Source organism: Festucalex cinctus, chromosome 15 (genome assembly GCF_051991245.1).
Source record: "Festucalex cinctus isolate MCC-2025b chromosome 15, RoL_Fcin_1.0, whole genome shotgun sequence".
NCBI classification, from domain to species: Eukaryota; Metazoa; Chordata; class Actinopteri; order Syngnathiformes; family Syngnathidae; genus Festucalex; species Festucalex cinctus.
This window is the reverse complement of record NC_135425.1, coordinates 15,658,275-15,675,437: the sequence shown is the minus strand read 5'-3', so window position 1 is coordinate 15,675,437 and position 17,163 is coordinate 15,658,275. Positions and strand designations below refer to the sequence as shown.

The 17,163-nt window shown below is 39.8% G+C and overlaps 1 protein-coding gene across 4 annotated transcripts in view; it reads left to right on the top strand.

The window, feature by feature from the left end:
• Window positions 1-17,163, top strand: part of LOC144002532 (matrix metalloproteinase-17-like) — a 44,698-nt gene that overhangs the window by 11,637 nt on the left and 15,898 nt on the right. For all 4 annotated transcript variants that reach the window (XR_013278762.1, XM_077497843.1, XM_077497842.1 and 1 more), the window contains exons 2-4: window positions 5,342-5,474; window positions 5,576-5,711; window positions 11,433-11,719. Coding sequence is in view for 3 of the 4 variants with exons in the window: in XM_077497843.1 (XP_077353969.1) it covers window positions 5,342-5,474; window positions 5,576-5,711; window positions 11,433-11,719 (556 nt within the window). In the remaining variant the exon portion in view is untranslated. The remainder of the gene's footprint in view (window positions 1-5,341; window positions 5,475-5,575; window positions 5,712-11,432; window positions 11,720-17,163) is intronic.

Sequence of the window (17,163 nt, the reverse complement as noted above, 5' to 3'; positions counted from 1 at the left end):
CGGCGTCCCACACGTTCCGCTTTCCTCTTTGCTTTCAAACGCGACATTGATGCTCAATTTAGCCCTGCGCCCGCATTAATCAATGTCTCTCTCGTACAAAGCACTGGTTTCTTCTTCAGATCTGTTTCGCACTGAACAAGCAGATGTCTCGTAGCAGAAATGTGATTCACCCTCAATTGCATATCAATAAACACATCATGTAAAAGAGGACTTAATTAGGTTTAGTGTGGGCGATGTCAGACACTGCTGCCTGGTAGATTAAAGCTCTACATGTAGGTAAAAGCATGTGTTACATAAAATGACTTGTTACTTTAATATACATCACTGTATCTACAACTACAATATCTTCACACTATAAGTATTACGACTCAACTCAGATGATGTGTAAGATGTATAACCTCATGATTTACATACTATTTATGGGCACTTCTCAATGTGATTCATTATTTCGCTCTGCATGTGAATTACTCATTTTTCCCCCCCTTTTCCCTTTTGGATTTGAAGCTTTTCGCTGATGCCAAACTTTCTGTATTAAAGGATTACAGGTTCCTGTGTCCAGGATTACCGAGGTGCAAATATCCTCACATCCAAGTACAGTAACAAAGAATGGGAGTATGTCAAAGCTTGCTGAGAAGCTGCTTAAGCCTAAATGAGGTGTGGATGTGCAGGATAGTGGAAAGGAGAATACATTTTGGGCTGTGTGGGGATTTTGTTGTCTTAATATTTTATTTATTATTAGTATTAATATTAGTAGTACTACTACTACGGCATGTTTTAATGATAGAAGCAAAAATAATGCACAAATATACATACCAAAAGCATTGCAAGTTATACTTACTTATACTATACTAAAAGCAATACATCATCATTTAATGCACTTTTGGCACATAATTATTGTTTTTTATATTCATGCAAGACCCCATGGAATCATTTAAAATGACTACCAGCCAACGTGCCTTGTTGCTCCATTTCCATCCCGAGTTGTAGTCGATGATTCTGTTGTGGGGTGAAAATATTATGTTCCTGCTGTCACTTTACATTCCCACCTGTAACATTCCATTTATTATTTTCATGGGCTCTTTTATGTTTGTATGAAAATATTTTCAGTTGTTGGTTGCCATCGAAATCAAACCTCTTTCGTTGGAGCAGCTAAGTTTGAGTACAATGACTTATTTTACCAAATACTGGCGATGGAATGCAACGGTACCACTGTCAAAGTCCATAACTCAAATTCTCACAATTACAAACACTTCCCACGTGCATTAATTAACATGCTTCGCCATTTACTGCTGGGCCAATGGCGAGCATGAATTTAGTTTCCATGACAACCATGGGCAGACCTTGAAATTTGCAAACAAGTTGGGCTTGGTGGGCTCATTAACCCGCCGGTGAGCTTGTGTTTTTCAGTGAACTGAATCTCACAGGTTAGTTTGCAGTGCACCCAGGTGCTTGCTGCTCAACTCAATTTTATTTCGACAGCACTTTAAAAAAAGAAAAAAAAAAACAACTGCAGCTGTAACAAAGTGTTGTATATAAATGAAACAGTTTCAAAATTATGCAATTAGAAATAAAAAACTATAGACAAGGAATACATACAGGGCTTGTCTAAAGTCCTCATCGCATAGTTTGTGGCCCGCAACAGAAAAAGCGCCACACCCTCTTGGTTTCTGCTTAGAATTTGTTACCTCTGGGAGCTGCTGGTCAGCTGACCTGAGGCACCAGGCAGTAGTGTGAGGATGGAGCTCAGAGAGCTGAGACAAGTTTTTTTATTTTTTTTATTTTTTTTTTTTAGATTTTTGAAAAAAAACGCAGTATCATAACCAAACAGATTTTGATTTTAACTCATTGAAAGTAGAATATTCATCGACAGTCTGAGAGTATGGTCATTTTGATTCCTTACTACCACTAAACAACAACAATAAAATCAAACAAATTTTGTTAAGGTCACGTGATCCACCAGCTCAATTTCAAAATCAGATTATAGGTCAAAAGGTCAAGTTCCTAAAATATGCACCAATCTTGGCTGAAATTTGGCTGGCCTCTTCTCTGATTGACCTAAAAATTGATATTTTGTGTTCTACTATCACGATCAACACGTTCACCAAGTTTAATAAAAATCCAAATATGCTTGGTTAAAAATTTCAGATTATTATTGAATTATTATTATTATTGCTTTGGCATAAACATTTAAAGTTCCTATTAATCATTCCTATTGAACTATTGTTCCTATTAATTCATGGATCCTTGGCTTTATGTTAGTGTAAGCCTAAACCACAAGAGCAAAATATTCCTGTATAATAAAACTGATTTTGCTTATTGTAATAAAGATGTTTTGTTGTTTTTGTTGTTGTTTTTTTTAAATACACGAGAAGAGGACCTTGAAAAAAAAATTGCATATGAAATCACAATAATGAGAAAAACACAAATGTAATTGGAGTCGATAGATTTTTCGAAATCGTTAAGCCGTACTATGTAGTATGACTTTGCTGACCGCAGCAAATGATTGTGGATTGGCATAATTTGCAGCTCGTGTTCTGATAGCAAGATGTCGACGCTAACTATCATTAACCTGACTTGGTGAACACTGATGTGATGCTGTATTAGTCATTATTGCTGTTGGACACGCAAAGGGCTTATTTGCAAATGTGACAGTATGCCATCTGAAATAACTGGCAAACGTTTGCATGCAACACAAAAGCAAAATTACGAGATTCCTCACCCTGAAGCAATCCGGCCCTAGGAAAGTATAACATGAAATAAAACTCAACTCACCTTCATACGTGTGACCTTCCATTGAAGGAATTCACCAATCAGCAACAGATGAGGGGCCAGGATCAATCTTGTGGATGCTTGCTAGCTTTCCTCCAAAATTGTGAGGCTTAATACAATTAAACTCTGAGGAGAAATCAATGAAGATTAGTGGCTGAAAAGTGTTTGCACCCTCCAAGTGCACGAAAACATTTTTATTACGGTGTGTGTTATATCACCCTTGCCTGATCTGTATACAAATTGGAAGTGGCTCAAATTTGCCTGCCTTATATTGTGAAGTACACAATTTCATTCCTTCACAATCTCAATACGCTGACCTGAAAGATAAGCATGCACAACTGTAGTCACTGGGTGACATTGAAATATTATTGTTTGACGCACGTACAATGATGCAATCTCTCCATGGACAAGAAAACGCAACTTCAATTTTGCCACCACCGCTGGAGTTACAGAGGAGGTTAGAGTTTCCCCTGAATTTCTGTTTGATGTTCGCAGCATTTCTCAACAGGTTTGCGCCAGATTTTGAGTACATAGCCCAAGGACGAATACCACGCTGCCCAAAAAAACAAAATAAAGGGAACACATAATCATCATCCAAGTCAATCTTACTTTTGTTCAGTTAGGAAGCAGAAGCCAATTTGGAACAATTTACCTGCTGTTGTGCAAAAAACGTGAGGAAAGTGTCAGGATTGATTTAAATGCTCATCAGCTGAAACAAAACAAACACAAATGCTTGTCAACTGTTTGTATTATTAATCATGATGAATGAATAATGAACATGAGTGAATATTTCCGATGTCCTTGCCACTAGTGGTATCCGAAGTTATTTTTGCTGTGCCTCCCAGTGCTGTGTGTAAAATGTGGCCGAGATACCAGGAGACAGGCCAGTCCAGCAGAAGTGATGGGGTCAAAAAGAGGTCAACAACCCAGGAGTATTAGGACTAATAACTGCTGTGAGACAAACTTTCAAAAATCATCTTATCTCTCCCTCTCTCTCTTTATAAAAAATACAACAAAATGTGCGTTTTTTTTGTTGTTTGCCACTTTACCACATATACCGTACATGAATAAATTTAATATTAATAGTCATGAGTCACCACGATGCAACAGAGTTTGGGATTTGGGACTTGCTTGGTTGAACTGTGTGAAAGATTAATAGCACTTTCATTCATTTCAAAGCGGGCTACACGTATTTATTTTTTACAAATGTGATCACGGAACAAATAGAACTCGTAAGTCAAGGCACCATTGGATTAGCTTTGTGAGAAGTGTCATTTCAAGTAACTTTCCCTTTTATTTGGAGGCAAATTGATGATCAATTACTAGCTTGTCAGCTTGCATTACCAGGGAGAGGATGTGCGTTTGTGACTGATTACACTTGAACTCAACTGTGACGTTCCCGTTTGCGATCCATCGCTTTTTAATCTCGGTTTGTTTAAGGTGAGCGTCTGCAACGGTGTCAAGACGTCTTCTCGTAGAATGTCATCTTTTGAGCAGAAGAATTATTCCTCTCTCAAGGCCAGCCATTTTTAGATGTCATTGTGTAACTCGCCGTGTCGACCCCTGATGAGATGAGCCAAGAGCCGCAACAAAGTGAAGTGCTTAAAAGCGTCTAAGGTGGGGGGAGAAAGGGATATTTATGAGTGTGCTTGAGTGGTCATTTTTATTTATATATAGTAACTGGTCCTGTCTACAGTATTTTGGCAGCTTGCTCTGTTTAAATTAGAAGTTTTTGATACCACTTTTCCAATTAGTAGTTACCACTACTATTTTTCATTCATTCATAAAATTTCTCCCAAAAAAACAATGATCGATAATTTAAACGAAAGACCTATATATGCCAATATATAATTTTCCCTTTTTCATGAAATGAACAGCAATTTTCTATTCTTTAATTTTCTTGTTCCTAGTCGTAAAACGGCTGACGGAAGTACGGATTCATTGAAATAAGTTTAAATCCCTCATACTATTATCAAGGATGATACACTAACTCCCACTAGGTGGGCCATTCTCCCGTCAGGTGTGTGACATCCTCACAACAATTCTGTTGTTCTTCTGGGCTTCAAGCTTAAGCAATAATTGAGACCTTATAAATTACAGGATATTTATTGTGTCTTAGGATGTCTCTGTCAAGCATATATAAGTAATTTAGCTTTTTCACTTCCCGTCTCACAATGGCCCTGTAAGAGATTACATGTTCTTTAGTTAATTTTTATTTCAGATCCAGACATTTGAATGTGTACTTTTTGTGGAATTGTGCACAAGTTATGAACTGTACCAGTACGTGTGAGTAGATGGTAGCCAGTGACATTTTCTTTTCTATAGTTCTATAGATGGTATTAATGTGCCGAGCTAGGGGAAAGTTTAAAAGCAAATCATTGGAAACTTGCTGACCTTATGATTGGAGCCTGTTGACTTTAGGGTACATATACTGTACATAAAAAGGATCATAAATAGCTGGGCGGATTTTATTTTATTTTTTTAAACGATGCCATAATGTGCTCAGGTCATGTGTTGCACTATATCTGGAGATTGTCAGATCCGTGACTGAGTCTCATCGTTTCGCCTTCAGGACTGGCTGAGCAAGTTTGGTTACCTCCCACCTCCTGACCCTGTAACCGGCCAACTTCAAACCAAGGAGGCCTTGACCAAAGCGATTAAAGCCATGCAGAAGTTTGGAGGACTCAAGGAGACTGGAGTCTTTGGTAAGTGGCAGAGTTTTTGCCCTTCATATCCCAAAAAACAATCTGTAAAAATGAACCTCAATTATCATAAAATCTCTCACACAATCAACTTTTCTTTACAGATCAAGCTACATTGGGGCTAATGAAAACACCCAGATGTTCTCTGCCAGATGTGTCTGAAAGTGAAGCGACGGTGGGCCGCAGAAAACGAAGTCTGAGCCCTCCCAACAAATGGAAGAAGAGACATTTATCCTGGAGGTAAGAAACGATAAACACTTCAGACTGTTCAGCAGCCCGAGGTATGGCCTCTGCTTTTGCGGCGGTTAGTAAAAATGGCCCTCTGCTCCATGTGCACATCCAAACACATGTTTCACAATTGCCTCTTCTTTACAACTGCCTTCCAAGCCTAAAATATTTTTGAAGGATTATTTTCAAAAAAAGTTGATGGATGTCTCTATGGCTTGTATTTGGATAAACAGATTTATGTAAAAACATTATGTTAAAAAGTGTACTGCATTTATCTTCGTAGGTCATCCCTACAGTAAGCATTAAGGACAAAATGTTTTGTTTTTGCCGCAGCTGTTCCAGATGTTGTGTTGTACCCAAATTAGTGGGAATCTTTGAGAAACACATAGTTGAACTACTACTGGTATTGAGTTTCCAATGAGTTTTCTGTTCTCAATGAAGTAATTGTTTTGAATGTTTGTTGTTGTAAATATATGTCGCAAAATGCATAGTTGACACATAGTTATTCTTTTAGTCTTAAGCATGATGAGCCTTTTTTGTGTCCTGATCTGCTTCTTCAAGTCTATTCCTTACAGAAGAGCCACTAGTTTTAGGTTTCCATCCAAATATTTAGATTTTTTTTTTAAGTGACTTTACTGAAAATGCGCAAAATGGACATGCAACTTATTCGTGTTTCCATCTGTTCTTCTTTTGATTTTTTTTTTAAGTGAATTTACTGAAAATGCGCAAAACGGGCATGCAACTTATTCTTGCTTCCATCTGTTCTTCTTTTGTGAATATTGAAAGGGGACTCTGCCGCTCTAGGTGGCGGTATACAGTATATACACCATAGAGATGTAATTTAAAAGAAGAAAAAGACGAATAGGAAGCGAGTGCACCTGTGCGATGACGTCGTAAGAGTATGCTTTTGTAATTTTCAAAAAAAACGTAGCGTTTCTTTGCTGGTTTCCATTTGAAATAGCATTCATATTCGCTTCTTTAATTAATTCCAAAAAGATTTCTCCTCCGTCGACCCCCCCAAACATACCTTACTTTATCTTCCGTCATTGCTTTGTGACTACAAACGGATTTTTGACGTAATATCTGGTCAAAACGTGAGACGTGTATCTGGCCATGTCGGTGTTTGCTGTTCCCATAGCCAAAATTTGCATTTTGCTTTTTCGATACGCTTCAAAATCCAACCCCTCCAAGCGTAAAAACATTTTTGAGAATTTTGGGCCTTTTTTTTTTTTTTCTTTTGTTTTTTTTTTTTTAATTTTTAGCTTTTCCATTCAGTTTTATTTTCACATTCCTTGAAAATTCGAATATAAATGGGTGGATGGATTGGAAACCCCACTACTGCCTGAGCATTTCATGAAAAATTGAGTGCATTACTTAGTTTCATCCAGCAGAGGCACTATGGAGTGAATACTCAAACGTATGACATCAACTATGCAAAGCTGAGCTATATCTGAGTTCAGAGCATTGAGAGATTCTCCCATTTTATAAACATTTTAGTTTTCTCCATAGTCAAACAAGGAAATGAAGCCAAATGCTATTCCGGAGTAAACACTGTGCTTGACTTGTTGCCAATTTACTTCAGTTCTACATTAGCCGACTTTCCTGGTCAAATTGTGTTGAAAAAAAATTTCCCTAAAGGTTGGTTGCTTAGTATCCGAGGCTGTTATGTAGTGAGCCCAATGAGAGTGTGAAGACAGACAGAAAGGAAACAAAAAAAGCAGGTTTTTTTCCCCTCGTTTTGCATCTGTTAAACCCTCCCCTGCATGTCGCAGATTTATAACATCCCAAATTCAATTCAATTATCACCCATCCACAGAGCTTAATGGAGGCCCATTCATTTGAATCAAATGGGTTGGCGCCGACAGGCATCTGGAACATGCGGGGCACTGGCACACACCCCCGCTCACACCTGGACCACCATTCCGAGCCCACATCTGACTGCACGTGCTCGTCCGTCTCTTAAAGTCGCACGTTGATCTTCCTAATGAAGCAAATGAGTGGTGTTTATAGAACATTCAGTCAATAATATGAGAATACGCAGCTGTACTGTAGGTCCGCGGTGATATCACTGTTTACCTCGTTAATAACGGTTAAAGTCGCTAAAGCAAGTACAGTTTGAAACGACTCAAAGCTTGATTGAAAGTCAAAAATAGTTGCTAATGAGAGAAGGGTAACCACAGTCATAAGTCAGCAGCAGGGGTCCGTCATCATGCTAATTATAGCCATAGCTCACAGCTGTTGGCGACTGTCAAGAAACGCCACAGCTGTATCCAAAGAGGCCGCTGGTATGTCGTCTATGTAACCCTGTGACTATTTGAGATAATAACGTGAAACTGCTTGCGGTAATGACCGGGTACACCAAAGCGTGCAAACGTCACTTGCTTCCCTTTGGAACCCGTGCAATATTTAAATGGAGTATTAATGTGGTCATTATCTTGGACTGTGTTGTTGTTTTTTTTCCAAACAATGAGAAGATTTACTCTATTTTTGAGGTCATTGCATCCTAGACACGCCGTATTTTCATCTAAGCAGACATTTGGCAACGTGCATAATTGGAAACAACAATATCAACCTCGGCTTTAGTCACTAAATTGCATATTGCTAAACAAATCAGCATTCCTGAGCTCTGCTACTATCACATTACTGCCACATTGTGAAGCAGGTGTAGCAAGGTCACGGAAAAATGTTGATCGTATGAGAGGAGATGCATGAAAGTAGAATAATATTCAACCCATCCTGATGCAATGAAGTGCAAATTCATTCAAAGTAATACAATTTCCCGTTTTTAATGAAAGCTGTGCGATTATTGGTCCTCCAGAGTGCCCAGTGAAAGAGTGTCCTCCGTTTCTTGCATATTTCATAAATAAAAGGACTTTCTCTTTTTTTTTCTTGGATGAGCCCACTTTTATTTTCCATCTGTAGTGGAACCCCGTTTCACAAACAACCCTGCTCACGAACAAATCAGTCTCCAAACATGATTATTAAACAAATATTGCTTCAGTTCGCTAACAGTCACAGCAATCACGTGGAACGCACAGCTGTGCTTTCTCTGCCGAAGCGTAATCGTCACACAAAGACACAATAAAGGGTTCATTTATTTCTAGATTTCTTTTTAACTAAGCCAATAAAATACAAGCTGGGATGAAAGTGATTATATCTAAATACGTTCATTTTAATAGGAAAAAATTGCTTAATTTTTGCTCCCTAATCTCACCAATAAAATGGATCTACCATTAGAAATGTATATTGCCAATGTCTAAAACTTGTTTGTAAAAATGAATCAACCTTTGTGTTGCCAAGGCTAATTTGTAGAATCCAAAAGCTGATATACTTTAAAATAGAAAAACCTCTGGCCACACAGTCTTGTTTTCCTCAAAATGTGACCATTCGATCATTCGATTCTACTAATTTTTAACATCTTCACCTCAGTACCAATAATGACCTGTAAGAGGCAGCATGGTGCCACGTAGCATCAGAATCAGAATCCAATTTATTGGCCAAGTATGTGAAATCACGCAAGAAATTTGTCTTCATCGTCGCAACCTGTCCGAGAAACACGTAAAATAACAATGACCGACAGAGACAGAATGGGAAGCCTGGCAGTTTGCTAGTTAGCGCCGCAAGTTTCTTAGATGGGGGGAAAATTTTTTTTGAGAAAGCACGATATGACATCGATCAGTACTATACTAGTACGGGCTACCCAAATACCACCCAAGAAGTTTACAAGAAAATGTTTTAAAAATATATTTAAAAAAAAAAAAAACATGCCGTGACCAGATATACCGGGTGTAACGTTAGTTCGCTGTCAATGTGTGGATTGTGAGGCTATAGGAGATGTAGTAGGACTGAGGCCCCCCACCCAGAGTCCACCCACCCAAGTAGATTTCAAATCACAGTGTTCAAAAACACTGTGGATGCAACCATTTTCAAAGACTTGCACATGTGGGGGTGGGACTTAAATCAGAATATATAAAGAACTGTCTCCCTGTTGGCAAACCCTTTTCTACAAACACTATCCACAAACCTGTATTTGTGTCTGGCAAAAGCACAACCTTCAGGTGGCTTCCTAATTGGCCATAATTCCGTTTTATGTCATCGTCACTGAGCCCCTGGCTCGGCCTAACTCGGATAAATAGGTCGATATTGAACACATTTAACATTTACGATTGCTTTGTGTGCAGATCGTGTAAAATCCCTCTCACGCAACCCACACCACAGGACAATCCTTATGACATGTCACAGATAATGAGGCCTGACTCTTATCTTTGCTGACTTTGACCTAAAATTCGGCTTGATTATCGGCGCGTGTGCGCGCGTACCCCTGGAGAAAAAGGCCGTCATTTCTTTCCAAGTGTCAACTTTGAATTTGTCTTCATGGTGCACATCAGATGAACACAGAAAACTTGCCTGGCATTTTTCAAGGGTACAAAGTAACATTGATCTGCCTGCTGCTCATGACGAGTGACATTCTCAGAACTTAGAAGAAAAAAAAATCCTAATGTCTTTACATCACATGTCTGTCTCAGTTGGTGACTTAGAGTGGTGATGGGCAAGGAAACAGGAAAGAGTCAGAAGCAAGACGTGACAAGGGGGAAGATCCACGCGGAGCCTTTCATTTTCAAGACCCTCATTCTCAGCCTGAATGACAACTCGTGGCTTTTGTGTGTGCATGTGCCAAATGAATGTGCTGACTTTGGTAATGCGCGGCATGGGGCCGCGTCTCCGTCAGCGGAATAGTTTGAAATGCGCGAGTGTGAGCGTCACGAGTGGGCATGGCCTTGCTGTCGCGTGCACTCGAGGAGATGCTTCATTTCAATTAGGAGGGTAATTAGTGCTTGTCTCCACGGGGTAGGTCAATAAAGTGAGTTTGTGGGTGCATGGTGTAGCGTGTCAGGTGCTTAGCATCATTTGTGATGTCATCTCATGTTTCCGTGGCACTGCACAGCCACAGGAAGTAAAAGTAGACTAATTAGTAGTCTCCTCTTCCTCTAATGAGCTCCATTTCAAGCTCAATTTATGGTAGATGCTGTGAATGCGTGTGCCAAGTTGCCAACTGTTGATGGTTAGCTTCTGACTTCAGGATTTGAAGTGCACTTTTTTATTTTGGCTCATGTTTGGTGGAGCAGGTAAAATGGTGGTCAACACGTCTGTGGTCAATTTGAACATCTTACATATATCAATATAGCCGCCTACTTTCAAGTCAGCTTTGCAATGCTTTATGACAGTCGGGGCAAAGCTGAAGGGACTAAACGAGGAATGTAGAAACCATATTACTCATCATATAGCGAGCACTCGTGTGGATTTGATTGTGTTTTCACTTGTGAAGGCAGCACTTTATCACAAGCCACAGAATTGCACTCTAATTAATTTGCAGATGTGGTGCATTCAGCAAACACAACTCCCATGACCCCACATCGACATTTGAATATGCGCTGGTTATCAGAAGCTAATGCTGGTAACGCTGTTAGCTAAGCTTGATTTGTGCTAACACTGCAGCTCCAACTGCTTACATTTTGGCTACTGCTTCCTCGTTACAATGGCTAATCTAGGAGGAGAAAATCATCATTTGATATCCCAATATGCTCACTCACAGATACAGTTTCAGAAATGGGCAGAATATAGACCTACTTGGTTGGCCAATTTTCCACTGGATGAGTGGCCAGACATTTTTTTTTAATGTTTTTGCATAAAATCTCCCTTTTCATATATCTTTCTTCCCTTCTCTCATCTCAGAGTGAGGACGTTCCCAAAGGACTCGGCCTTACTGGGCAGGGACACGGTTCGAGCCCTCATGCATTACGCCCTGAAGGTTTGGAGTGACATCGCACCGCTTAACTTTCACGAGGTGGCAGGAAACGACGCCGACATTCAGATCGACTTTACTAAGGCCGACCACGATGACGGATATCCCTTTGACGGGCCAGGGGGCGCCGTGGCGCACGCCTTTTTCCCTGGGGAGAGGTTCACCGCCGGCGATACGCACTTCGATGATGATGAGGCGTGGACCTTCAGATCACCAGGTGAGGGAGAAAGAGTAGCTTTAATGGAATACAATCTTCAATTTTTGGCTCTATGATTTTTTTTTTCTGCTCTGTAGAGCAGAGGCCACCATTTGAGGATGTACAGTATGGTAATAGTTATTAAAACAATTTAAATGGAAAAACATGAAAACAAACACACAAAAAATAGGACTGAACAAATGTTGTTCTAGTGTCTATAATTACAGTATCTATGAATGTATTTTTAGAACCAGATTATATTTGTCTTGAGACAAATTTACTTTGTGGTTCTGTTCTGAGCTTTTATCTTGATTGATCAAGCCAAACTTGCTTCATCCAAGATTACCCTTGAGAGATGTGCTCGTTTGGAGGAGCGAGGACATGATGCTGAGCTTCCCTAAATGGAAACCTGCCTGCTCATTTGTGGTCCAATCTGGAAAGCGCAACATGCTCTTTAAATGTTTGGAACTCGGAATGTTCTCTTGTCTCTCTGTCAAAGGCTCGCTCGACATTATCTTCTTCGATTGGAATCCGTTATACTCCTGCTGAATTTTGAGCATATTTACTTTTCTCAAGCACAGAGACGTATTCCATGAGCTCTGTCACAGCGGTTTGAAAAATAATGTAAGTGGCAAAGAGGAAGTGTTTTCTTTTGTTAAAAAAAACTTACATTGTTCTGTCAGGAGCCTTTGTGCAAATGAAGAAAAAAGCTACATTATGAATCCGCTCATCCAGATGAAATGAGGTGATAGACTGAATTTTCATGTGGGCGAGCTCACAAATGACAGCTATACCATTAACTTTCATTTTCTCTGAATTTGCTTTTTTTTTTTTTTTAAGTTCCCCTTTAGTCTGAATAAGTGAACTTGACTCTGACCTTACTCGTTGGCATCGCTCTTCCACCGCTGATTAATGATGGTAGCAGAGACAGCAGAAACAAGAAAAGTTGGAGATGTCTGAGAGCGGGATGTCAAAGTTTTTGCTTCTTGAGCTCAAGAAGCCAGAAATAAGCCTGTTATTTTTTTTCTTTTTTTAAGTAAAAGTAACACTGGATGCTGCAAATCCAATGGTGTGATTGGTCTGCACCCTGCAATTGACTGACAACCAGTTCAGGGTTCACCCCGCCTCACCCGCAACCCTAATGAAGACAAATGTTGAAAATGGATGGATTGAGACGGGAACGACTTTGTGAAACTCAAGTTTTTCACTCAGACTTCATCAAAGTACATACTATTCCACAAGTTTAAATATGTTTCAATCATCCATCCATCCATCCATTTTCTTGACCGCTTATTCCTCACAAGGGTCGCGGGGGCTGCTGGCGCCTATCTCAGCTGGCTCTGGGCAGTAGGCAGGGGACACCCTGGACTGGTTGCCAACCAATCGCAGGGCACACAGAGACGAACAACCATCCACACTCACACGCACACCCTAGGGACAATTCAGAGCGCCCAATTAACCTGCCATGCATGTCTTTGGAATGTGGGAGGAGATCGGAGTACCCGGAGAAGACCCACGTGGGCATGGGGAGAACATGCAAACTCCACCCAGGAAGGTCCGAGCCTGGACTCGAACCGGAGACCTCAGAACTGGGAAGCGGACGTGCTAACCACTCGACTACCGTGCCGCCCTATGTTTAAATCAATTTTATTTATTTATTTAACTCTTAAGCGTTTTAACAATGAAATGATCAATATTACCAGTTAAATTGATTTGCTGAAACGCTCTGACAGCTGGGAAAAAAAAAACTATATATATATATATATATATATATATATATATATATATATATAGGGAATCTTAGTTTGGCCACAAGGTTACTAAATGTGAAGTGTGTATAGTGTAAAATCATTCTGGACCATAATTTAGCCCTTTGCTAAGACTAAATCATAAGTCCACATGATCATTCTACCTCCTATCATATCACCTCCTGTAGTACTGTAAGAGAAAAAGAGACTTGTTAATGTGTTACATTTACTCCAGCAGATGTTTTTAATAAACATTAAAAAATTATTGATTGCTGCCAAACAATAAATAAAAAAAAAAAACAGGCTCTACACTGACCTTATTAGCTCTTTACCATACATAATACTAGCTTGTGTATGTGCGCACTACTACTATATCAACCCAGTGATGTGATTTTGTGACTCAATTTTTGCCATAATGATGGCTTCATAGAAATAAGAATTGTGCCCTTACCTGTGAGGAAGGACAGTTGGTCAATGGCAAAAGGAAAAAAAATAAAAAATTCAAATCCATCATCAAGCTTTCAGGTCAGGTTGTTCGACGTATGGAAGGAAGGTGACCGGGTTAATGCTAACTTAAGGGTATTTCCAACGATTCTGTATGCTTTTAAAGTACATCAGATTGCTCCGCGCAAAGTTATCTTGATTAATCAAGCAAAACGTGTTTCATCCAAGATTGCCCACTGAGGGAGAGCTGCTGATTTATAATGAGGACATGATGCGAAGCACGCCTCGAAATGCAAACCAGCTTGCCAATTCCTGGTCAGTGCTGGAAAACACAACATGTTATCTCGACGCTTGGAGCTCAGAACAGTGTTGTGTGCTTCCAAAGTATTTATGGTTTCAGCCGAGAAAGGAAATGGAAATGTTTGTTTTGTTTGATTGGCTCATTATAATATGACAAACAGAGCATTTTTCAAAATTATATTCTAGGTTTTTTTTTTTCCTTTATTTGCCTGTCTGTAATATCAGTTTGTATCAACTCTCTCCCAATGGATTTGTGAAGCAAACACTTTTTCCAAACAAACCATCTGGCGTATGAGGTTGCAAGGGTTGTGCCGATGTGCAAAAAAATCAAACTCAGGGTGAGTTGCTAACCCGAGGATAGCGGTTGCTCATTATGAGGGCAAAACCTGCTGGAAACTGACATCAAATGTTCTCGACTCAAACATCACATTGAGTCAGCTCTTCCGGCAGTCTTGATTGAGTGCATCCCTGAGTTCTAGATAGGATTATACCAATCACAGCTGTCAGCAGGAGCAGCATCAGCTGCAATTGGAAATTTTGTATCTAGCTTTGAAGACACGTTGACAGAAGTAAGAAACTTACATGATATTTGCACTGCCTGAACTTTCTGAACTTTCCGACTAAAGTCCACCTTCACTGGTCCAAATCAGTTAAAAGCTGTATAAACAATTTCCTTCTCAGATTTTGTCTTACTGGTCACAAAAATATAAACAAGGTTTGGCATCTAAAGTATTTAGACAAACAACACTCTTGCTCCTTGTTTTTTCGCGCAGCGAAAACAAGATAAGCTAATATGCTAACTGTATAGATGATAAACCAAAGATGTGTTTCATATGTTATCTGCAGTTGCCCTTTTATGGTTTGATCAGGGGATGCCGTTGCTATTTGTCAACTGTGGGCATGTGAAGCCCTTTGAGACTTTTGTGTGATTAAGTGATTAATAAATAAACTTGATTAATAAATAAACTTGACTTGACTTGACTTGACTTGCAGTTACCTCACATCCTTAAAGCTGTTTAGGATCAAACCTGATTAAAGCTCTCTCAACAGAACACCACTAGTTTATTTGAAATATTAACATTTGACTCTGTTCTTGCCCATGTTTTATTAGCACAGAGCTGCCCAAAACACTATTGGGCGTATCAACCAGTCGAGCAGTCTCGGCAACCCAGATTTTAGCTCACCTCGGCGCTCGGGTTCGATCCCCGAGCAGACCTCCCCAAAGTTAGATCACGGGAGGTTGTCTAACTAAAGTAGGTCTTGGACAAAATAGGTTTGGGCACCCCTGGATTAAACAGTGCGGTTGAGAAACCCCCCTAAGACTTCTAAATTGACAATTTACAGCATTGTAACTCCAAAACCAGTAAATTTGAGAGGGATTCTGACGATAATCACGACATATCCTTGTGAGCTTGTGTGCCTTGTGCATCTGTTGCTCAACTTCAGGTCTGAAAGCAACCAATTTAGTTTGTAGTCTGTATCTGTCTGCAAGGCTCTTTGCTTTCTATCCATTATTCTGTGAACGACTGCGAAGTCCAGGAGCAATTGCTTTGTGCTGGGCTGTGTTTTCTATCAAATTCTAAAAAGCGACTGAAGCTAAACGATGAGAGTGGGCCGATAGTTTGTGATATGTTATGAGGCTCTTGTTTTACTTACTCCCTACTTTTGATTCTCAGTGAAGTTTTACTCTGTGCAGCAGAACTTGCTATGTGCACCTATTTCCTCACGCATAGACTGCTCACAAAGTCCTTATTAATCAGTTTGTTGGGCACTACGAGAGAATTGATCCTACGCCAGCTGCATGAAAGTCAGCTATGTAAACAAGAGCACTGCCAAGTGGCAATGACTCCTGGGCAGGATTTTACTCAGTGCTTTATCCCTCTTTTGTTACATTTCTCTAACAACAATTCGTATTCTGGAATCATTTCAGCTAGTGATCCTACTCGAGATGAAACCTAAATAATTAGAATGTTGTGTGTGAATGTGTCTCATGTTGAGAGGCATATAATGGGGAAAATATTCCTTTCAGGTGTCACTGTGCTGCCAAAGCACATGACGTGTAATGAATCGTACTGTACCCGAGGTCAGTGGAGTGCAGTGACACATAGAGCGCTTATTATTACTTGTTTGCTTGTTTCTGTCCTGTACCCATATTCTGGCTTACTGTGGATTTCCAGGATGGATGGCTTCATGTCGGACCAGCTCATTCACAGTAAATGGAAATACAAGAGTTCTTAATGATACATGTATAATACAATAAAATGCATACCGTAACGAATAGTACCGAACAGTACCGCTTATATATGAAACGGGAAATGGCTGCAGTAGCGTTTTAAGGACGTATTATCAAGGCTCATTTGTTTTTAATTCATAGACTTGCTCAGAAACTAATTAATTAGTGAGCGTCAAAGTATTCATGAACATTTTGCCTCCCATCAATTGTTCAAAGCCACAAAACTTCTGTGCCGTCATGGCCCTGAGCCATATGTTACAAGACTGCAGCTTAGTCTGGCCCCATTAGATCTCCTGCCAGGCTGCAGTAGTGGCAAGACAAGCAAGCAGTGTGTCTTCATGTGTGCAAGTAGCAAAGGGGGGTCAGCATCCTCACCAGCTGCACATATGGGGGGGAAGAGTGAGTGTAATGAAGTGAAGAGTAAAGGGGTCAGAGGTGTCCATAAGACTGAATTCATTTGTTGTCAAAACACTTTGCTTTCACCACCACCTCCTGCAAATGAGCGAGCTACAGTATGGTCTAATAAGAAAAGATGATCCAAAGATGAGCTTTGTAAAAGTGCCACAGTTGCAGTTTTGATCATTAAATTGTGATTATATTTTTATTGGTGTAGCACTTGGCTCCGGTCCACTGCGTTCATAGAGGTCCTTCTATCAGAAATCATTTGAGAAAACAAGATCCTATTGATTTTTCAATAATATCTGACACAAAATGGCACAAGAGGCAGTGAAGGGCAGATT